This window comes from Bos mutus, chromosome 3 (assembly GCF_027580195.1).
Source record: "Bos mutus isolate GX-2022 chromosome 3, NWIPB_WYAK_1.1, whole genome shotgun sequence".
NCBI classification, from domain to species: domain Eukaryota; kingdom Metazoa; phylum Chordata; class Mammalia; order Artiodactyla; family Bovidae; genus Bos; species Bos mutus.
In genome coordinates this window covers 89190523-89214931 of record NC_091619.1, presented here as the reverse complement: position 1 = coordinate 89214931, position 24409 = coordinate 89190523, and the positions used below count along the sequence as shown (strand labels likewise).

Here is a 24409-nt window from a genome sequence, read left to right as displayed (position 1 = left end):
ACTGATTCTCTTTCTAAACACCTGTTGTTCTGGCCCTAGCCCCTTCTGCTCTGGTCTCTCCTTAGCATAAGCCTTGGTATTGTACACGCAGATTACTGCCACAGACTCCTATATGGTTTTCCAGTTCCAACCCTGCTTCCTTCTTTAGCCCATCCTTTAAGACAACTGCTGGGGTAATCTTTCTAAGACATAAATCAGGTTATATCACTTTCCTGCCGCAAACCCTTCCATGGTGTCCATCACTGATGGCAGAAGTTACTGACTTAAATGTCTACAGAGTCCGAGATGGTAAGAAATGAGCCACGTGGCAGACAACAGCAGTGCTGAGGCAGTGGGAACTGGAGAGACCACAAGCTTCACGGAAAGGACATGCTGTCACTGCTCTGGGTGGCTGGAGCACGCAGGAAACAGACCAGGGTGGCCAGATGACCTGATTTCTGAAGACAGGTTGGCATCCAGAAATTAAAGAACAGAACAATTTGGGCCAAATAGACAAGACATGTAGGTGGAACCTGGCTACCAGTGTGTCACCACTGGCCTCCAGGGAAAAAGTCCACAGGCACTGGAACCTGGAACTCTTCCTAGTCTGGTCTGGGCTCCTTCCCCAAGCCCCACCAGTTTCCACTCCTTTTAGTCCTACCTCTTCCAGTCACTGAGCAAACCAGGCATTTGTAGAGAGCACAGGCTCCACAGCCAGTCACCTGGCTCAGATCCTGACTGTCAGTTACTGACGATGTCCTTGGGCAGGTCACTCCACTTCTCTAAGTTCAGCTTCTAATAATACCTTATTTCACTGACTGCAGTTGTATTTTTTCCCCTGCCTTTTGCACCTTATAGTGGATTACATTTCAGTTCCGTGGCTCATAGAGATATTTTCAGTAGCACATGGACAGGCTGCAGAGCCAGCCATTCACCTCTCCTGGTTCTTGCGAGGTTCACACAAGATCACACTTGAGCTGAGCACCATTTTCTGTGCATGGTAAGTAAAGCCTTTGCTTTCTGCACTAGAATTGCTTGTGTCCTTGTCTAGCTCCTTCACTAAACATAACGAAATTTATTACCACTCACCTCTGAATCAGTTAAAGCAAGGAGAATGGGTGATGTGAAGAGGACTTGGTGAGTGCAGACCAAATGAATGCAAAAGCAACACAAGGACATACAGTTTTTATTTGCAAATGCATGCTGCCTAGTAAATATCTAAATGCAAGTGAATCAAAACATTCATGACTTACCAGTATCTCATGAAGTAGTTGGAATGTATTCTTTAACTCATGGGGTGGAGCTGTTTCTAGTTGGTTCTGAAATATTTTTTAAAAGCACAAAGATTCCAGTAAGTCTTCAGTGAAAAGCAGGTCGGAGTGGCAATCAACAGTGCTGGGACTCCAGCCTAAGTTCTACCACCACCTGGCTGACCTTGGGCAAGTCATTCCCTTCTCTGGGTCTCAGTTCCCCAAATGCTAAGTCTGGGGACTGAAACAATACCACAACCCTCCCTGCTATAACCCTCCATGATATTTCACTATGAAATTAGGAAGGAGAAAGGGAAAGAAGCAGAAAGGAAGGGAGAGGGTTTTTAGTCACTAAACAGGCCTCAATTTGTACTTATATTTCATTTATACTTATTCTGTTTTCTTGACTATTCTTGAGTAGCTATGAGAATGCTAATTAGAGTGTTCTGAGATCAATACGCTGTAAGTGAAATATAAGAAAAGTCTGCTTAGGAAGTAGAAAAATCTGCCAAGACACACTAAATGAAGAAAGCAAGGCTGAGAAAACTCACAGCCCTGTGCATTTTAATAACCTTACACACAGCATGCAGTGGGAGAGGACACTGCATGATGACAGGGCGTGTGCAAGGTGCCGGGTGTGGCACTAAGTAAGTACTGCATGTATCATGCCTCATGGAATCTACACAATCTGTGAGGTCTGGGCAAATTTCCTCTTGTTTTTCGGAAGAGGAAACTCTCCTTCGTTATATAATTAGTAAACAGTAAAGAGAGGTCTCAATCAACCTGATACAGGCAGATCTGTACAGAAGACACTGAGGGCAAAACATACTTTAATAGAGCTTGGAGGCATGACCCACTGGTCACAGCCACTTGTTAACACTACCTGTATCACTATTACAGATCCTGGGGCAGGCAAGGTGTGGGGCAAACTAAAATATCTCTTGTAATTTCACACAAAGAAGAGTGGAAAGACACGTAACCGACGTGACAATACTGGCTGGTGATGGTCGAGATGGACTTTGCATACTTTTTCACAAAGGGAATGAAGTCATGTATTCTCCATGGAATTAAAAATTAAAAGATTAAAAATGAATAAAAATGGTATGCATAGGCTTAAAGGTTTTTCTAGTAATCCCTAGCAAGGCAGTAGGTAAGACCACAGCCCTGGAGCCACACTGCTGATATTCAAACTCCCCCTCTGCCACTTACTAGTTGTGTGGCACTGGTGTCTTCAGCACCTTCAATTCCAGTATCTACACCTCACAGGAGTTATGTGCTAGAGAATTACGTGAGTTAAATACCAAATACGCTTGGAACTGTGCTTGGCATCCAGAAAATGAAACATAAGTAATTACTACACACTGATCAGAGCTTCATAATGAACTACATATATTACTACTTCAGAAGGTGAGAAAAATCAGTCTACTTTTGATTTTTTAGATGTGGACTGGGGAAATAACCTGAAACTTTAAAACCATTTTATACAATAATGGTCACCATAGCATTAAAGTATTATTCTTAATAGTTAAAAATTGCACCCAATGCAAATGTGCCTCACTGGGAAGGGAATGGCTGAGTAAATTGTGATACATGACAGATACATGAAATACACTCAGGTAGCTTTTAATGATATGGAATATCATTAAATATAATGTCAATTGAAAAAAGAGGGCACAAAAATCATATAGACAATAAAATCCCAATTATGTTAAAATATACACACAGAAAAGAAAAAGGAAACGTGAGAGAATATTCATGCTGATCATCATAAATGGTGAGATTCTGCATTTTTTTTATTCATTTAAAAAATGAGTCTATACTATTTTTATGATTAGGAAAACAATTAAAGTTATTAAAAGAAGCAAAGCGCCTGGGAGCAGAAGAAATGCTTTCCTAGGTCTCAACTGCAGGCTCGCAGGCTACCACAGGTGTTCACGAGGTCCTACCTTAATGAAATGCAGCATGGTGAAGGAGAAATGCTCGTTACAGAAACAGCAGTACACCACCATCTCGATGAGCGCCAGCAGTGAGCCCGTCAGCTCTCGCAGAGCGAACATTACCTAGTGAGGGTAGAAGAGGAGTCTTTCTTTTGTCACAGTTCCCTGTTAAAACGCTGTTTCCGACTTTCACTGAAATCTACTCAGATGAAGGACCATCAACACTGCCTCAAAATAGTTTGAGTCTGTCTGAGAGTTAACACAATTTGTGCAAATGTGTACCTTTTTCTCACTTTTATCAGTCACTTTTATCAGACTTTAAAAGGGGATCTCCCCCATTAAAATAACCGCTGATAGGTCCAAAAAATACATGACGTTAACCTTAAAAAAAAAAAAAGATATAGCACAGCATTGTTGATGTAAATAAAAACTAGTATGATTATGTTCACCAAGTCATACATACAAAAGTCAAGTTACAGAACAAGGATTGGAAGATTACATTCTTAAGGTGCAGTAGCTCTGGGTGGAAGGGAGAGGGACCTCAACAGGAGGTTGTGAAGAGCTCACTTCTATACTCCTGAGGTTGAAAAACCCGTATGCTTCAGAGCTGTAGTATTTCAGGACCAAGGACACACACAAGATTGGGAATAAACCCTCTGATAATAAATGGAGTGACTGTGACTCGGCGGGGGACCGTGGTGGTGTGTGTGTGCCATATACCTCTTCCTGGGACCTGGAGGCCCAATTCTTAGTTGCAGGGTGGACAAATAATATTCTTCTCAGCTGCCTATTTCTTTCTGACATACATACAGGAAGTAAAACTAATTTGAAATAATTGCTTCTTAACTATACTCCCCTATACGAGAGTAACATACAAAATACAACTAATAACAAAAGGTATTTTTTTCCCTCAAAAAGAAGATAACAGATAAAAGGAAAATGGCATTAGTGGAACAAGGACATACCTCTAACAGGTAAGGTTTCCCTTCAGACAGGAACAACAGGGCTTCGACTTCCTCGTGGAGGGGCAGCAGGGGGCTCGAGGGGGCAATGCTAATAGGCGGCCGTTGTTTAAACACACCCGGAGCTTTAGGAAATCAAAGGAAAAAGCCACCTCATGTTACCACGTGAAACCGACGTCTACAAGGTAAGGCGACTGCCTCAAGATTCACACACCCAACTGCTGAACATGTACAGCCGTCTCTCATAGTCATGAGACTTGAGAAAAGGCTTCCTCTCTCTTTCAATGTATGCCCTGGACTAACTGTTAAATCCCTAGACTCCCAGTGATTCACACCCAAGATAATCCTTTCGAAGAAGTTTAAAATGAGAAAAAAAAAGGCCCAAAGTGCCTCTGAAGACACCGAGGACAAGGCACTTCTGCTGCTTAAACAACTGCCAATGCTGAGCAGAATCTCTCACATGGAAGGGGTTACCCTACACGCCAGACAAGCAAGGACGCTCCCTCTCAATTTTCTTTCGCAGACCCGTCTGAACTCACAGAGGAGGTAGCTTCATCTTTTAGATTGGTGAATCAGAATTTAGCAAGCACAGTCTAGCTCATGTCTGACTATATGAGAGTTCCCCCACATTGCTCAGAGAGCCAACAGTGTCTCTAGGTCAGAGGGATGCACTGTGATTTTAATCTAGTTTCCTGGTCAGAAGATGTGAAAACCCTGCCATAGGCTCTGGGGTCAGAGGATTGTGTTCCACACTGGCTGCTACACCTCTGACCAGCTGTGAGATGTGGGAGTTACTCGCGCTCTCCCCATCTTAGCTCCCGCACACTCAGAAGGGGAACCGACCTCACAGGTTTGCTGAGGGGATTCAACACAACAAACTGAGAGCCCCAGCAGCGGCACAACACGCGGAACACTGAGGACTGTACAGCAGCTTTACTGCGCTATCGGTGCTGTTGGTGGTGGTGCTGTCAGGATAAGGCCTGCCAACAGTGTAGAAATGTAGCCTTTAAACCCAGAGTGTTTTTAAATGCTTCAATATCCCACCCCAAATAAATTATTGACTTTCTCTTGTGACAAACTAGTAAAAATAAGGTGAAGCTTAACATGAATTGAAACAAAAAATTTTAAGCATCCCTCAAATATCAAATAGCCAAATGAGAAGCCACTAACATACATTTAATTGCCAACATTATCATTCTCTACGTGTTGCTCACAAACTCACCATCTCTGCATTTCCTTGACATACTAAAGACAGGCGTTGAAGCTTACCAACATTCCTCTGGGAAGAGACATCTGAATGCAGGACGAGCAATGCCACCGTGTTGTGGAGGTTCCCGAATTCTCGAGCTTGTGCAGAACTCCACCGACGTATCTGTTGTCGGAGAAAATAAAGTGGGTGTTAGTGCTCTGGTGAGAAACGAGGGACAAGGAAGGGAGAGGTGCGTGGGTGCATGATATTCTGAGCCACATTCTTTCTCAATGTTTGACAGTACGAGAGATCAAAGGACAGAAAACTCACAGGTTTTAAGCCAACTTAAGAGTGGCTTAACACAGATATATATGGATTTGTATTCTACAACAAATACTATCATGCAGTCCTATTTAGGCACTGAGCTCTCACCATGTGCTAGGTAACTCTCCTGCACCAGTACAGTGGGGAAAGCCCGTGAGGCTGGAGGTCTGCAGGCCTGGCCCCCTCTGCCACTCACTGATCTGTGCGGATGTGGGCGAGTTCTCTACCCGACTTCCTTGTATCAGGACGGGGACAACCTACCCACTACCTGTTCCGCACCCACTTCATGGTTGGGAGGACCAATGAAACATTAAAGGTGAGAACGTTTTCAAACTTATGTGCTCCATAAATGCAAAACAATATTAATCATACAATACAACATCATTAATTAAACTGAATATTATTTAAATTACAATGAATTTAAAATAATCGTCAGTGTTAATGGAGCCCCTGAGAAGGAAAAGCTTGAAGTAAAAAATTGATACTCAACATAATATCAGCACACAGAGCAAGTTACTGTCAGTGCATTTATTTAGGCCACACTGTGTGGCATGCAGGATCTTAGTTCCCTAACAAGGGATTGAACTTGTACCCCCTCCAGTGGAAGTGTGGAGTCTTAGCCACTGGACAACCAGAGAAGTCCCGTTTTCAACATTAAGGAGTCAGAGTGGCTAGGTGGTATGACAGGAAGTGGAGAGGAGGCCTAAATGACAAGTCTGTCTCCCTTAATAAAAAAAGGAAAGCTTCCCTAGGCAGTGAATCACAGACAGTGGAAACTAGAGCTTAAGTCCTGTGATCCTGAACGAGTCACAATTTCTCTCAGCTGTAATTCTTGCCCAAGAAGGGGGATGAAACTACCTGTTTTACTGAACTGTGAACTTCAGAGGTAGAGCATGAAAAGTAACCGGTTGTGTCTGGCACATAATAACTGCTCCATACATAGTATTTATCATTACAGCATGTTGACATTTTATGTATTTTAAATCTATCAAACAGAAGAAATATAATGATTGGAAAAAACACACCAACATAGGAACTTCAAACAGGAGAGTCCTTTGAGGATATATTTGACTCTACTATTCCAAAAATAGTAGGAAAAAAAAAAAACATTTCCCTTTCATTTTCTGAATATGAGTATCACAACTGCAGCAATGCTGCTCAGCACTTAATGGTTCAACTTCACACGTGAATAATGGCCTGTGACAGCATCCCAGGTAAGCACCTCCACCAGGCCTTGCTCACAGTCCCAGAGAGTGAGTGGAGGAGGACCCGTGTCACTCTTTCTGAAGGCTTTTGAATTCCCCGAGCAGAACCCATTTTTCCTCCTAGGACACTTGGCACTTCACATTTTGACTGATGTCTGAGTTAGTCATTCCCACTGGTTATGGCATTTAAATAAATTCTATGAGGAGGTTGTAAAAATAACTAAACTCCAAAGAATTTTAAAAGCTATACAGCACTTGTTGTACCTGAACTCTGATGAAACTTACAAAGAGAGACACTGTGGCTATGACCAAAACCGTGGCCAGGTCACTGGGCTGTATGAAGGAAAAGCAGGCAGTACCTGGGTGCTCTGCCGGCTGGCCCCGAGGAGGAAGCTGATCATGTGTCGCAGAGCAGAATGCTTCAGAAGGAGATCCCCAGCCTTAATCCCCTGCTGTCATAAGAAACAGAATGACAAATTATGTTCTTATCCAGATAGAAAGCTATTCCAAAAATACAGCCAAGAGAGAAGCTTTAAGTAGTAAGTGTTTAAATGCCACAATTTACATATAGAAAGTACTTGTTGAAAACCTAACAGCCCTGTGGTGCTGCACAATGGCCCCTCATTTCAATGCAGACTCTTGCTCCAACAATAAGAAATCACCCCCACCTACCTATGCTGGATTCTTACAAGTAATATAACACACAATTGAAGATTTTTAAAAAGGAACACTTGTAAAATTATATCATATAGGTCCTATGTTGACCAATATAAAAGTTTTGCATATATAAAATTCCTTTAGACTATAAATCCCTAGTGGAAAAAAAAATCATTTACCTTTTGCACAAAAGTGTTGAACAGGAAAAAGTACTGAGCACAGTTTTTACAATTTTCGGGGACATCTTTATCCAACAGAGCAAGTAGTACCTCCAGTAACTGATGAAGGCTCTTTAACTGGTTAGAGGAGAAATTACATAAAGAAAAAGAATGTAAGATGGACATCTGTAATAGGATTAACCTGAAATAAACCACCATAAGAACAAAAGGAAAAGTCTGATTGATACAATCCAGTCTCAGATTCAGATGGATTTATGCTTTGGAGAGCAGAAACAGAATTATCAATTTGATCTTCCAGGAAGACTGGTAGAACTGTAGAAATAATGAAAGAAAAGCCTGGTTTTGTTTCCTCGCCTTCAGACTAAAGGGCATGGTTCCACTGCCTAATGGTCACATTTTCTAAAAAGCCCAGTTCTTTCTGTCTTTTTAAAAAAAGGCAGGGGTTTTAGAGGAAACACTTCTGAATCCCTCCCTCCACTTCGCTACTTCTTCACATAATCACAGATGCAAAGAATAAAAAACACAGACACAGGCAGAGAGGCTAGGAACCAAGCCAATGGAGCAAATGGAGAGCAACAGCCTGACAGAATGACAACGGTAATATCAACTCAACTGTGAACTTACTTGAAAGCCCGCTGACGCCTCATGGAAAGCTTTGAAAAACATTTTATTTGTTTAGAAACCATTTTGGTTATCACATTGCTTCTTCTTCCCCTCCCACCCCAACTGTTTCTGGACAAGTCCCTGGAAATCCATGTGTGACCTGAGGATTGAGACCCGGCTTACTACTCTTGTCAGTTCCTTTCCTCTGGAGAAGGCTCTCATAGGCTTTTGAAATATTCCCATCCATCCTGTCATACTCATTATAAATACAGTAAAATCTACCATGCATGTAGCATTCCATTTCAAAGTGCTTTCCAATATAAAGTGGGTGGCAAGTGGCACCATTTCCATTAAGGGGGAAACAGACATAATATAACAACAGCTGAGGATCAAGTGGAATTTACTGAGGCCAATGGTTTACATCCTCCACCACTCCCTTCACTTTCCTCCGCCTGCAGTCCTGCTTTTAGAGGCTGGTGGGGTGACGCGCTATGGCCTGACCCCATCTGTAAGTAGACTGCATTGATTCTGCCTTTATCCTTTGTCTGGGTTGGTACATGGGAGGAAGCAGGAGCGGGAGAACATTCTTACGTTAACTATCTCAGAGAACTTCCACAGGGTACTTCAGAGCAACGGTATCTAAGCTGTCCTAGGCAGCTCCCAATGACTTATTTTTTTAATATTCTGCAACCAAGTAAGGTTTTGTGAAGAATGGTTCTGCTGTTTAAGCTGACTGAAAGCCACTGCCTTAGAGTAAACCTCCCTCCCCTTTCTTAGGATTCTTGGAACTGAGACGGACAGTGTTCTTCTTCTAGGTCCTTCCCGAAGAGTGTATCTGACCTCCTTCTCCATCCTGGACTGAAACTTGTCTGCAAATAGAGCGCCCCGGCTCAGGAATGTTGAAGGAACTAAGTGCTTGGGTGCCATGCACTGGGACTGCACCAACGGCCTCCTGCAAGGACTTGCTCAGGGTTGAACAGTAAAGCCAACAGCTGAATTTGAAGCAGCAATTCCCAGAATTTACATTTAGCTCCCTGAGACACTGCCTCCAGCCAACGTTTATAAGGAGCCAATTCATTCTGAATACAACATTTTTCAAAGTTTTCCATGTAGTGTCAGCTGTTTGAAACAGCAAACTTGGGACGTTACTGCTGTATTTGCTAGGACTTAACAGATTGAATAATCAGACTCATGTCATTTATGTCCCTAAGACTTAAAATTTGGGGGAAACTGAGAATGGTAATAAATACCATGTTGTTTGAGCGCGTGTGGAATTGTGAACTAGAAGAAAATATGTTACAGAAAACAGGGTTAGGAAGAGGAAGAAATTCAGAACAACAGGAACAAGGATTAGGGAATAACAGAGATCAAAGAAGGAGCTACTGTGGCCAGTGCCCCTGGATGGATGGCACCGTCTGGTCCGTTGCCAAATGAAGGTTCAGATCATGAACACAGCTTCTGAAGAAAGAGACAAAGCCAGGGGTGGCTCAAAATGACTGCTGGTCTAGACTACAGACTCCAGACTCAGGCTGGTCTTTACGCAGAGACTGAGCACAAACTCTTGGGAGAAGACTCTGAGAGGGAAGAGTTCTAGACAAAAAGCCCTGATGCAGATCAAAGCAGATCTGAATTCTGAGCCTACCCTGACGTCTGGGATCTGAGGAAGAGAGGACAGAACGCCTTCCAGCCTGGCACTGATCAGGACGTCAGTTCACGGAACATGCATTTTTATGTGGAAAGTTACCAGACTCTAATCCTAGGCTTCTTTTCTTATTATGTGCAATTTGAAACATTTGGTAAAAACCGAATGTGTAAACAGTATTTAGAAAACAAGACTGACCTTATCCTGATAAAACAAGGCACTGTCTAGGGTCTTCTCCAGGATTGTGGCCACAGCAACGCGTACTTCTCTCACATTGCACTCCAACAAGAAAATCCTAACAGAGAGAGGAAGAGGTGTAAAAAAGCAAGCAGATTTCTATAACCCAACCTTCCCAACACGGGTCCCGTCTACTATCCAAGGAAAAAATTACTCCAAAATGTCAGTTCAAGTCTCCTGAGTGTTGGCACACACAGGCCCTCGTGAGAGAGGAAGAAGATGAAAGAGGAAAAATGAGACCTTTGCACTCGGAAGTTAAGATTTTTTTTCTGTTTCTTCCTTTTTTCCCCCTAAGATGAGTATCTGTATAAATGTAAATTTGGACTTCAAGAGATATAAAAGCAAAGAACCTAAGGTTTTATAAATTCCGTTTACTCAGGAGTAATTTTCCCTGGCACCCCTTCGATTTCTCAGAATAGGATACTAGTTAAAAGAGTTCTCAGTCAACACAGTACTTCCTAAACCCTCTGTTCACCTACATTGCCATCCGATTTTCACTTCCCTTTCCTTTCCTCTCCCAGCTCTGACTTATTACGTGGTCCTCCTGGAAGCATGTGAGGCTGAAAAGGCCCTGCTCCCTTCCTTTCTTCTCCTATGATGACGACAGCGAGAGCAGTTAAGGCTTACCAGGCATGTCCATTACATTCGATACGCCCAGTGTTACACTCAGACACTACACTGTTTGCTGAAAAGGCATGACCTAACCCAACCCTCTGCACAGCGAGGTGGCAGATGCAGCAGCCTCAGGTGTGGTGGGGGTGGCGGGGAGGGGTGGGGGGGGTGGCACCATCAGTATCCCTGGGGCTGCGTGAGAGTGATAACTACCTACCTTAGAGCAAAGAGCTAACTGCATGCATTCCCACATGCAGTGAGCCTTTCTCTGCTTCATACATGCACTCTGACATGACAACCCTTACTATAATCAGCACAGTGAGAACTTAACTATTTCTAATATTTCTTAACAGAAAATTCTCACTGTTTCATGAGAAAGATTTAAATACAACATAATTTTGATGACCCAAGTCAAAACTGCCCAGATGAGGTGTTCTTTCAAGTCACAGCAGTGAAAGCTGCCCATGTCTCCGTCTTGAGGGCAGGATGAGCTGACAGCCCTGCCCTCCTTCTCCCCATAGGAAGACGAGACAGGAGCTTTCCCAGGATGCTTCACTTCTGCTCATTCCAGGTAACTGTTAATGCTAAGCATTAGCTACCTAATGTGAACCCAACACAAAGGCGGTCCACCATCCACTAAGGTTCTAAGTGATAACTCTAGGGAAGTTTACTTGTGTAATATTTGGCCCTAGGGGTCTGATTAGGTTCAGGCACAATTCTTTTGGGAAGAACATTAATGGGGGTGCTCCACGTTACCTATCACAGACATTAGGAAGCACTGTGAGAATGCAAAGAAATCCAGAATACGGGCAACTCTATAGGTCGAATGACCCGTCTCACCCCAAATACATGGCATGACAGAAAAGGTGGTGGGGATACGGACGATTACAGATTAAGAGAACAGGAAGAGACATACACACCAAATACAACATGGGAAGCTCATTTGGATCCCGATTTGTACAAATTCAATGGTAAAATGACACTTTTGAGACATCTGGGGAAATCTGAACGTGACTGTGTATAGGATGATGTGATATGAAGGAATTATCATTTTTGTTTGGAGTGACGATGGTAAAGTGTTTACAATTTTTTTTTGTTTTTACCTTAACCTGTTAAGAGATATATGCTGAAAAATTTAGAATGAAATAATGATGTCTGAAGGTTACTTTAAAATACATCAGAGAATAAAGGTATGAGAATGTGTAGAATAGGAATAAGTAAACATTACTGGCCAAATGCTGACAACCTGAGCTGGGGACGGGTACAGGCTCTCTACTTTGCTGTATGTTTAAAAATTTCCAGAGGAAAAAAATTTTTTTTTAAAGATGTAAAGTAATCTTCAGGTTAGTAATTTTTTAGATCAATTTAAAAGCAGTATTTGCTTCTAGTTTCGGAGACGTCAATGGCACCACACTCCAGTACTCTTGCCTGGAAAATCCCATGGACGGAGGAGCCTGGTAGGCTGCAGTCCACAGGGTTGCTAAGAGTCGGGCATGACTGAGTGACTTCACTTTCACTTTCCACTTTCATGCATTGGAGAAGGAAATGGCAACCCACTCCAGTGTTCTTGCCTGGAGAATCCAAGGGACGGGAAAGCCTGGTGAGCTGCCGTCTATGGAGTTCCACAGAGTCGGACACGACTGAAGCGACTTAGCAGCAGCAGCAGCAACAGCAACAGCTTCTAGTTTAATTTTTTACAGTTATAATTACACTTAAAAATTTCCCCTGAAGAGGACTACATGGAGGGGCTGATCTGAGATAACAGCCTCTTCAAGTTCACTAAGGTATTAATATAGTGCATATTTATTCTTTTAGTTGTAACACTGACAACTTAAGTTGTATTAAAAGTGCTAAAGAAATTGTATTTAGAGAAAAGTGAAAGTGAAGTGAAAGTGTTAGTTGCTCAGTTGTGACCAACTCTGTGTGACCCCATGGACTGTAGCCCTCCAGGCTCCTCTGTCCATGGGATTCTCCAGGCAAGAATACTGGAGTAGGTAGCTATTCTTCTCCAGGGAATCTTCCCGACCCAGGGATCAAACCTGGGTCTCCTATGTTGCAGGCAGATTTTTTTTTACTGTCTGAATCACCAGGAAAACCCAATTAGAGAAAAAAGAGAATAGAAAATATTAATTCTTCAAATAATGAAATCCGAGCAACTGATAATGATGAGTAATTGGGTTTTATAAAGAAAGGGACAAAATATAATAAACTCTAAAAAATGTCAGGAAAAATTTAGATTAGGTAATTTACTAAGATTCTTTTTACCATGTAGGAATTCTAAGAAACCAAATCACACTATCAAAGGAAGTTACTGAGTTTTTCTGGAGATATTTAAGAGCAAGCCTGCTTGAACATAAAAGGGAGTTAAATAAATATTTTGCCATATTCCTTTCAAATGGATGGGTCTATGATGTTCTACTGCTTAACACAATACTCAGGAGTCCTGATGGGAGGATATTTTGGAATTGAGCTGGAAAAATGGGTGAAAGATTATCTTTAAAGTAAATTCTAAAAGGACAGGCAAAAATGCTTGAAAGACACATTGGTTTATTCTTTCTTTATGAACTGTATGCATGTATGTACACACACATACTGAGCACTTAAGCTTGCCAGGCTCTATGTGTACAGCAGGGAATCAAACACACATAGCTTCTGCTCGTCAAGAAGCTGGCGTCTTTAGAGGGGACAGGCAAAACAAAGTAGCAAACCCACAGGGTGGACCTACTTTAAACTGGGTGGTAGGGAGTGAACATCCTCTTTGCCATCTGATGGGTGAGAGGGTGTTTGCTATGCAGAGATGAGGGGAAACTGTTCTAGGTACAGGGAACAACAGGCAAAAAGGTCTTTGCAGAACAAAGAGCTTAGTGTGTTCAAGGAATCAACAAGCCGGTGAATGCTAAGATAGGAGGATAGTGAAACACACAGGCAAAGCCATATTCAAGGGAGGCCTTTTGTGTTCTATTATGGTAAAGATTTTGGTTTTATTATGAGCAATCAGAATCCACTGAAGAAATTTTAAGCAGAGAAGTAACATGATCTACCTTGTTTTAAAAGGAACGCTTTTGTTGCTGTATGAGGCACACTGGACTAGGGGAGATGGAGACACTAAATGAGCCAATAAATGAATGTTAGCAGCTCAGACCTAGAGCTGAAGGGGAAATGGGACCAAGAGTTTCTGGATCTTAACTTGCCACTGGATGACGAACTCCCTGTGAGAAAGGAGTGGCATTTCTGAATTCCCTGTGGTCTGCTTTAAGTTGAGAGGTACGAGAGTGTATTTGTATGCTGACAGCAGTGACCTGGTAGAAAATTCTCGAAGATAAAGATGCTGGAATGATAAAGAACCAACTTCCTTGAGAAGCCTTGCTCATGTAGAGAGATTCATTTTGAGAGGCGAGAGGACACTTCTTCCATCCGATCAGGAGGAAAGAAGATGGGAAGAGACTGGCTGGTGTGTAACTTGTGACAGGGGATGGTGGGCGCTGCTGCTCATCTGCTAGACTTGTGCCTCAGTGAAGCCTGAGGCAAGGCCACTGGCTAGGGTGGTGAGCCAGGACAGCTGTGGCAGAGGGAAGGAGGAGGTCCCTGGGGATAAAGGAGCCTGGACACTGAGAAATCAAGGTGCTCACTGCAATCCCCATAGGAATGTTGAATTCTCTGATGATAAGAGAATGAGAGGGAGTAAGGTACAAACAGTCACAGTGATTGGACCATCTTGAAAAACAAAATTACTTTTTAACTACAGATACACAAGTAAATATACTATCACAGGTAACATACATCAAAAGATTTTTGAAAAAGAGTATTTTAGCCAGAATCCAAACATATCAGCAATATTGCGGTATTACTGTGCAGTAACCCAGGACTGCTGATCTTTATCTGACACCAGACTGTGAGTCCCTGAGGGGGCAGACTTGTATTTGAGAATCCTCTGAATGACAGCAGGCGTTCAAGACATGCTTGCCTCTGAGCAACTGGCTATCTGCTTAAAATTGATTCCAACAAGAAAAATAATTTCAAGTTGAAACACAAAGCGTTACAAGAAACTTCAGCTTTAAATCACTGGAAGAGAAACAAATTTCTTTCAACTACAAGATACTGACACTTACTTTATCAATTCTCGTCCTTCAGAACTAATAAAGTATTCAACTAGCCACTGACAAGCATCAAAACTTTTTGAAAGTAATGCTTCAATAGTGGCAATCCACTCTTCAGTGTCAACCCTTTAAAAAAGCAAAGACAGTGATGTTAGATAGCCCGGCAAATAAATTCATGGAGTGTCTTTCACTTTTTAAAAAAATTTTTTCATTTTTCTCAGGAGTAGGGTGGAGGATAAGAATGTATTCAATGATTGCTAGACTAACACAGATAGTTAGTTCAATCCCCAGGTCTGGATATAACTTTCTCCAGGTTCTAAAGATAAACAGCATCTAAAACTTCTACCACAGTTATTTCTTTTTCTATTTTTTCCATCTTTCTTCCTGGATTAGAAATTCCTTAAAAATGTCTTCAGCATCAGAATGTATTACAAATTGCCTTCAACTATTTAAAAGAATGTTTTGAATTTTTGAGTGTCTGAATTTATAAATTCAACTTCTGTTTAATTAATAATGTCTTTTGCAGAACAGACTGTGAAAACATAACATTTCTTACCTGAGTTTTTTCTTTGTTCGTAGATAAGTTTGAAAAAGGAATTGAATGGCAAGCTGTAAGCTAACCTTTGCCATGCAAGGATAGTATGGATGCTTTAATTTAGTCTGTGAGAGAGGGAGAAAAAAAGAGATTTTTTTCCCCACAGTTTTATAGATTAATATGCATTGTTACAAACTGAGTAACAAGATCTATAACAATAATAATATATATAATAGAGTTAAATACTAGTAAGAAAAATAAAGCCAGTTTGTTATAGAAAATGTTCCAGTTAAATTTTAAAAAGATTAAGAAAGATATCTTGCATTTCTTACATGAAGCCTTCTCAAAATAGAGCCTTTAGACCACAAGATGTTAAGTAATCTACTAACAGACTAAGAAAGTCTTCCCCTTATTGGCAAATGGTGATCATGGTACTCTAGGAAAAGAAGCACTTGGAGACTACTAATGTCTGATTATAAATTATAATAATCAATCTCCTCACAGCACAATATCCATTTACATCACTTATGGCTATTAAATTCTTTACAAAATATAATAAAAGCACTTTAAAAACCCAAGAAGTGGAAAGCCACACTCATTCACAATCTGTACTGTACATTCTGAATACGGCCTGTATTTGAATATCACTCAGTAACTGACACATTTGTGAGAATTTTTTGGGCATATAATCTAAATGCTAACATGTAAGAATAAGGATAAGTCACTGAATGCTTTGAGCGAGTGAAAGTCACTCAGTTGTGTCCGACTCTGCGACCCCCATGGACTGTCCATGGACTTCTCCAGGCCAGAATACTGGATTGGGTAGCCATTCCCTTCTCCAGGGGATCCTCCCAACCCAGTAATCGAACCCAGGTCTCCTGCATTGAAGGCGGATTCTTTACCAGCTGAGCCACAAAGGAAACCCTCTGATTGCTTTAGTGGAAAGATTTTTAACTATGATTCTTTCTAATTTCTCTAGTAAAACTCCGACTAGTACTTACGGCATTCAATGATGCTAAAGACAAAACAAAACTGAAATAATCACTACTGTACACATCTCTATTCTTCATAAACTTGAGGTTTTCATCTCTCACCATCTACAAAAGAAAAGTGTTAATTATTTTTAAGAAACAGGGTAAAATTATTCAATATGTAGAAGATATTTTTAGTGATAAGTTAGGGTAAAACAGGTTCATAAAATACTTATCTCAAGCTTTGAACTTTTTAAAAAGGAGAGAGGAAAAACTTTCAAAGATAAAGAGTTGTAAAAAGGTTAATTATTATTCATTAAACAACCCAATTCTTCTGGGAAATTCAGGAAAACCACCATGTGAAGGACAAGTGAATTCTAGTCTGTTACTTTGAGCGGAAAGGGACAATTAAGAGTTTTTCCAAATACAACCAACTCCATGCTCTCCATGTATCAGATGGCTTAATTTGCCTTTTTTTTTTTTTTTACCAAAGACTTCATATTTCTCTTAAATTTTTTGATTCTGGCTACTTAGCTCTTGATTACTTAGTGTATAAAGTCTGGACAGGGTAATGGGACAGTCTGAATTTAAATCCTGGCTCTGTGACACTGGCAGCATTATTTCTCCCTTCTGAGCTTTCCCCCCTTTTCATCTGAAAAATGGGAATAAAACCTGCTACTCCACAAGAGTGTTTTAAGAATTAGGGATTTAAGCATGTAGCACAGGGTAGGTATTCAATAACTGGTAATCATCATTGTTATTACTAGTTCAACTCAAAGGTTATGAGCCTTATTTTTCTTTCCAGATTTAATAAGTTAATTTCAGCAATGAGTTTCTGCACTGCCCACTCCCTCCCCCTTGCTTCCAGGGGGCACCCACAGCACACAGCAGGCCGGTGACGGTGCTCGTCAACCCCAAGTCTATAGCCACTTCTGTGACAAGGTGGGTCAGAGGACACTGTGCTAGGCTGTCACTGTGTCAGAAGTTCCGGACACAGCTATGTCCACAAGAGGCTGGCAACGGTAGTTCTGGACCCATGAGATAAGATTCTGACATTTATCTGGGTTTTCTCCCTATGAACTTTTTCTACAGTTCTTACCTGGTATATTCGAACAGGCATTTTCTCCACAAATAGTCCTTTCTTCTCACCTTTTTTCACCAGCTTGGTTAGAATAGACAGTCGGTCATTGTTAGGCCTATGGGGCCGAGGAGACGACTGAGGTGAAATTTCTGGTGAAGATGGTGCTGACCTAAGAGACATAAATAACGTATTAGATTTAAACATAAACTGTACAGTTTCCTGATCCAACGTATTAAAATGCAAATTTGTAGAAAATAGGACTTAAAAACCTTTCAGACAGTGCTGGCATGGTACTAGGTTCTGGACATAAACTGCACTCAATAAATGAGATTTTTAAAAATCTCAATTCTAAAATGAAATAATTTCTGTCCATGTTTCTAAATACAAAGAACTTCTTGCCAAGGAAGTAACCACCAAGGTTACTTCCCAACTTGCCAAGGTAGCAGTGAGAAGACAGACAGGGGACAGAGGGATTTCCTTACTTACTTTTTAGAATTTCTCTTTAGTTTAGCTAATTCCTGGAGGAGGAAATGGCAATCCACTCCAGTACTATTGCCTGGAAAATCCCATGGACAGTGGAGCCTGGGAGGCTACAGTCCATGGGGTCGCAAAGAGTCGGACACGACTGAGCGACTTCACTTTCACTTTCTTGCACTTAAGCTAATTACCTTTAAATACCAAAGAGCATGCTCTAAAGATCACAATATCACCTACTGAAATCACAGCAAACTACACAGAGGAGAAACTCACAGAGAGAGGTCCTCGGCTTCCTGACGTACAACGCTGACTCGACTTTTCTTTGGTAACACAGGGGAGTTCTGATCAGACACCCTTTGGTAAAAGAGCATGTATGCGTTCCAGTATCTTCGGCGTACATCAGTATAGGGGTTCGCTTCATAATGAGACAACAGGAAAAACTCTTTGTAAATAAAAAATTTTCTCTTGACAATTTAAAACACAAATCCAGCAAGTAAGTACGTACTAAATTCGTTAGATGCAAAGTGCAAGTAAAGTGCGTGTCTTTTTAGAGTGAGACTTAGTCACTCAGACGGCACTCCAGGGAGGCAGGGAGTAAGGGAGCTGTACGGTAATGGAGTAAGGGAAAGAAGGTAAGCTTTCCCAGGCAAGCTGAAATGCAATCAAAGGGCAAGTCACATTTGAAAGTAAATTCTGAGGCACAGGTTGGGGCTATAATTGGCCTCACTTAACCATTTCTGCACAAAACAGCCAAATCCACGTAAATTTTGGCAGAGACACTACATTCAGCCGAGAAAGGTTGCTACCTTTAGATACATGACTACCATGGTCTGGTATCAAGATCTAATATTGTGGATCTCACACAGGGGAAAGTTTTAAATGCCCCTAGACTATTTTGCAGTCAGGTATAAAAAATGCGAAGGTTTCTTCAAATAGTAAATTCTGATGGGGTTCTGTCAAGTACTTTTATGTTTTTTCTTCTGGGGGCAGGGGCTGTGGAAAGATTCGTTTGCCACACTAACAAATACAGCTTTAAAAACACAGGTGCTAGTAATATCTTCTCTATTAATCATATACCTCTATGTAAGTGAAAAGGAAATTTGAACATTTTAGTGGACAACTACTTCTTCTGAAACCACTTTTAAGGTTGAAATTCTTTCAAGTTGTTCTTTAATATTCATTTCTCACACTTAACTTACTCCTTACCCTAGGAATGTTGTAAAGAATCAAAAAAATTAAGAAAAATTTTGTAATCAGCTTGAACCTTCTCACTCTGGCTATCAAGGAGTTTGTGGATCTATATGGCTAGAGCAGCTGTAAGTAAAAAAAAATAAATAAATAACATTGGTTCTATTTTTATATAAAAAATACTGCTTTCAATTTGATAGTAAAGTACCAATAAAAATAAAGTAACTTCCAAGTAAAAAATAAAACCAATGGAAAATATACATTTGTAAAAACTTACTTTGATCATAAACTTTTGGTCTATATTCTCCTCCAAAGCATTCATACTCCAGGGTCTCATCATTAAGGTCAAATTCTTCTATAACTGTGTCATTAAATTTATACCACTTTCCTTTTCCACATCCCCTAGAGTGCAGATTTGATAAAACAAACATGAGGTTAAAAAAATCAAACTTCCATCCCTAGCATTCATCTCTGTGTATTGCCTATAAATATAGACAGTAATTACCATTTGAAAACACCTAAGAAAAACATAGCAAAAGTTACTTCAATTTTTTAAACAACTTTTCAGAATAAAGGGATAAAACAGTTGCAACAAGTTTTAAAAATCCAATTTGGGAAATAAGATCAAAGAGCAATGTGAAAGCTTCTGCTCTACCTAAGGGTAAGTGTGAGTAACAGTAGAGCAGAGGGAGCAGAAGACAGATAGAGGAGGGCAAGGGTGAAGGAGGGATACAGGAGGATGGAGTGTGCACAAAAAAGACACAGGAGGGCGGGAGGGGGAGCAGGGGAGGGACACAGGAGGGGGAGGGGGGGCAGGGGAGGGGCACAGTGGGGTGGGAGGGGGAGCGGGGGAGGGGCACAGGAGGGCGGGGGAGCAGAGGAGAGGAAAAGCACAGCAGGAGGAGAGCCTGCTGGAGGGGTGGAGCGGTGTGAGAACCGCTTACCGCCTATCCTTGATGAAGGAATAGTAGTGGCCCGCATGCGCCTGCCCACTATGTACAATGACACCCACAAGTTCATAGTTTTCTGTGAGGGCAACTTTTTTTCGTGGAGATCCTCCACCTCCTTGATCTGTACTTCGCCCGTTTTCACCAACTTCCGAAGATGAATCTTGGCGAGCCATTCCTGAAACTGTGTAAGGCTCCATGTTTAGCATCCAGGGAAACTATTTAAAAGCAAAAACAGCACATTAATGATGGTTGGCAACATACAGGGCCACACCCACTGAATTCTGCACAAACAAGAGGGATGTGTTTTCCTAATTTAAGCAAGGAACACCCTCCAGCTCAAGCATACAATCTCAGAGTGGCTCACAGGTCTGGGAAACTATCAGTAGTCTCCTGTTTGAGCATTAAGGAAAGGCTTCCTCTCTGTCACTAGGATGCCTTCTAGATATGAAGGTTATTGTCCAGAGATCTGCCTGTGCCACTAGCAGCTTAAGACATGGGGCTGTGTACTTCTCAGAATGCTAAGGTTTCACATTTTAAATGAAATTTGAAAATACAGAAAAGGAAACAATAAAGAGAGTGCAGTAATAATGGTTATTTAAAAAATTAGGAAAACAAAAGTTACCCTGATCTGTTCATCGTATTTAATGGAGCGTCCACTCTCCCAGTCAAATCCAAATCTCATCAGATGAATGACCAAGACACTAGGTAACGATTTAATACAGGTCCTTTTCACTGTTGTTCTCTAAAGAGAAGCAAAACCCAATTATTTCCATGGAGATGATAAAACATCAAAGTAATTAATACAGAGGTCACTGATTTGTATAGGACTTTCCCATCTGTGTGAACCCAAGTCATGACACAATCTAGTGGAAATAACAACAGGAGGTTAAAGCTGATCTTACGTAAAACATAAAATATGAATAACAAATTAAACCTATTTTTTAAAAAGGGCAAATGTAATACCTTTTCTTTACACTTTTCGCAGTAATATGCATTACTTCCCTCGAGAACTTCTCCTCTAACAAACTGGTCCAAAGAAATTTCCAGACTCTGACAGGAAGTAACTCCTAGATTGAGAGCCATGAAAGTTTCTTCACGCTCATATCTTGAATAGCAAACAACAGGAAAACCATGATCAACAATGGAATGAAAAAATCTTGAAAGCACCACAATAATTGAGACTAAACGTAGAACTACATTCATAATCAGTGTAATTAACACATACCTTCCCTCATCCTTCTAAAAGCAAACTACCAAATAAAAACGCCAAATTTTGACCACTTAGAACTGCTTAAAATTAAGAATTTCAACAAAGAAACTTTAGAAATGAAGCCAAAGAAATTTAATTCAAAAAACATATATACATCTATTAGGAGATATATTTGCAAGCCTCTCAATGAATAAAAAATCTACACCATATTAGAAGAATTATTCAAAAAAAGGATGATGGTTATTTTTTTGATGTCAGTGTTATTTTTACTAACCTGTGAGGACAGTCTTTACAGATTTTCTGATCAGAATAGATGCCCTGAAAGGTATTCTTAAAGATTTGGTCTCTCCCCATTTTCTGTTGAAATACAGAGTTAAAGTTTCAGTCGACACCTTTAGAACTTTTAGGTTGTTTATACAGAATTTTATTTAGACCTAAGCTAAAGCATAGATTTTAATTTACCCAACAAAATACAATTAGTCGGCTTGGTAGTTTAAGCTGGGAACTAATGAAAGAGTTACAACCCGTAGACCCACTCTCAGAGTAACGTAAATAATCAGAAGAGGAAGAGCAGAGCCGTCGGCCACACTGACACGAGGACGGCACTCTCCGTGACCGTCTGAGTCCTTCTCCCCTTGCCACAGTTACCACGCTAGTAGTGACTCTCCATGATTTCTTCTTTTTTCGTGTGGATAGAATGCTACAAATTTATAAGTTATTTCGTTTTGGGCCCCCTGCAGTAGAAGCAGGGTCCTAACCACTGGATCGCCAGAGAAATCCCTGAACATTATTTTTTTTTTAAAGAAGCAGGTAACTTGTGCCTTGTGATGAGAGGAGAGGTAATGCTGGCAGTGACGGGAGGCTGTCTGTGTCTTAGAAGGCGACACCACTTAGGCAGTTTGCGACGGGTTTCACTGGGTAGAGGGAGGAAGCTCTGGGTCACGTAACCACAAACGACTTCTGAGACTGGTTCTTTCATTCCCTTTGACAAAGCAAGACAGCTCTGTGCGGAGCCATGGGTTCATTGCTGAGAGCAGCACTGCTCTGAGGCAAGGTTACTTCAATGCAGGCACATAGTGCGTAGCTACAAATAGTTATTATTATGGGATATAGGTTAAGAACTATATGCAAGTGTCAGATGAATTAAGAAAGTAAATCTATAATCTATAGTGTTCTGTATATTTTGATATTCAAACCCAGATGAAATGAATTACAGTTGTGGTGTTAAAGATAATCACTTTCTGATTTGTAATCCCAAATTCTAAAGCACTGTTCTCATGCTAGACTTTGAGAGAAATGAGAGGGAAAAATGCAAATTTTTTCTACCTTGAGATACTCATCCATCTGATCGATGAGACTGGTGAAGAATTCATATGCATCCTGCTGTTCTCTCACATAAAGTTCTTTGTTCCACATCTTGAAAATCTATGTAACAATTAAATACATTGTTGAAGGAAACAGCAATTTCTGAATATGGTAGAAAAGGAATGCGAGAAGAGTCTTTAAATGCTTCTAAAAATCAAGTTCACTATTAGGATATAAAAGTTTTTACTGATGTGAGATTAGCTTGCATTCAGCCATCTATGTTTTTCCACAGTCTCTTTATAATAATAAGTGTATGAAACCATATAGGGTGAGATTTAAGGTCAAGGAACAGACAGTTTCTTTCTTAGAAACTATCCAACCTATGGGGGAAATATAAGGCAAACCATAATACAGCAATGCTTTAAAAGATATTCTTTATTTAGAGGTATTAGTGAAATTGGCATATGTTCAGAGGCATAATTTGAACAAATATTTCAAACAGGTAAGTAAAAATAAGGGGAAACAGCCCAAACAATTAAGACTAGCAAATCTCTAGACATTATATAAATGACTATTCTCAACATTCTAACCACTTGAAGAAGAATGGTAAAGATATTTCTTTTATAGGTCTTGGCAATGGCATTAGTCTAGAGTTAATAAAGAAGAGACAGTTATCACTAGAGAAAGAATGTAGCCACATTCCAAATAGCTAACATCTTTCAACCTAAAGAGTTACTGGGTGAAATACCTTCCAAAAGTTCTCAGGTACATAGTACTGCAGTTTGCTTTCCATCAAATGCCCAAAGAGAGACTGCACTTGGTAGAATACACTATCATCTGGGTTGTCCGTGTCATCATCCACTGAAAGTAATGACTAAAAAGAAATTAAATGCATTACATTAGAAATATTCAACCACTTTCAGAAAACCTTGATTTCTATACTCCAAGTACCCACACTGTTCTTTTAGAATGACATGTGTGTTTAGCTGTGGCTACAACTCTGCGTATGTTTAGCTTCAACACTTCTAGCTAGTATAATAATGAACAAATCATCTCTGAGCTTCCGTTCGGTTATGAAAAACTGAAACCAATAATACCAGGATCTTTACAAGAAATAAGTATGACATAATGACACAGAATATTCTCAAAACTATTTACTTCTATATCATAACCTACTAGTAGATTATTACAAAGTGCAAATGATAGAGTCTAAATATTTCTAAACAGAAGAAACATTAATAGCTTTGTGGGATAGAATTTGAGAATAATTTTAGGAGTTAAAAAATCACATTAGGTCAAATTCCTCTGTCAAACAGGCAGTATGAGACCTCAGCAGATTTATAAAAGTTTATGACTATGAACAACGTCATCTATACAGACTTCAGAAGCTACTACAGAATCTCTAATTAGGTCTAGTTTTAGTAAACCCCAAAATGCAATATATGAATATGGAACAGTTCTCAGGCATACACGTTTATGAAACTAAACAGAAAAGAGGAAGCAATCACCTCTGGGAGACCAGGTTGCATATACAGCTGCTGGAAGACGGCATTCATGTAACACGTAGCACCACCATTCCTCAGCCCCACAAACCCTGAGCTGGACCTGCTATCCACAGGGGGAAGGTACTAGGAAAGAAAGTAGAAACCGTAGAGACAGAGTTAGTATCTTGGTCACTAAGCAGACTTCCTCACAGCTATGTCAGATATCCCAGAGGAAAAGAGAGAAACTTGCAAATGTATCCATCCGGTGTGTCAACAAACTATGGCAGCAAACCCATGTCCACAAAGCATCTCTACAGATGCAATGCAGTTCTAAA

At 40.6% G+C, this 24409-nt stretch overlaps 1 protein-coding gene across 4 annotated transcripts in view; it reads right to left on the bottom strand.

The window, feature by feature from the left end:
- USP24 (ubiquitin specific peptidase 24) overlaps window positions 1-24409 on the bottom strand; it is a 155930-nt gene that overhangs the window by 11040 nt on the left and 120481 nt on the right. For 3 of the 4 annotated variants that reach the window (XM_070367966.1, XM_070367969.1, XM_070367967.1), the window contains 20 exons: window positions 24099-24218; window positions 23339-23464; window positions 22612-22710; window positions 21560-21642; window positions 21039-21180; window positions 20698-20817; window positions 20070-20290; window positions 19403-19527; window positions 18211-18352; window positions 17479-17629; window positions 16410-16505; window positions 15430-15533; window positions 14886-14999; window positions 10126-10222; window positions 7683-7799; window positions 7206-7298; window positions 5398-5500; window positions 4132-4253; window positions 3176-3289; window positions 1233-1298 (listed from right to left, as the gene is read on the bottom strand). In XM_070367966.1, coding sequence (XP_070224067.1) covers window positions 1233-1298; window positions 3176-3289; window positions 4132-4253; window positions 5398-5500; window positions 7206-7298; window positions 7683-7799; window positions 10126-10222; window positions 14886-14999; window positions 15430-15533; window positions 16410-16505; window positions 17479-17629; window positions 18211-18352; window positions 19403-19527; window positions 20070-20290; window positions 20698-20817; window positions 21039-21180; window positions 21560-21642; window positions 22612-22710; window positions 23339-23464; window positions 24099-24218 — 2355 coding nt within the window. The remainder of the gene's footprint in view (window positions 1-1232; window positions 1299-3175; window positions 3290-4131; window positions 4254-5397; window positions 5501-7205; window positions 7299-7682; window positions 7800-10125; window positions 10223-14885; window positions 15000-15429; window positions 15534-16409; window positions 16506-17478; window positions 17630-18210; window positions 18353-19402; window positions 19528-20069; window positions 20291-20697; window positions 20818-21038; window positions 21181-21559; window positions 21643-22611; window positions 22711-23338; window positions 23465-24098; window positions 24219-24409) is intronic. The other variant, XM_070367968.1, reaches the window with a different exon arrangement.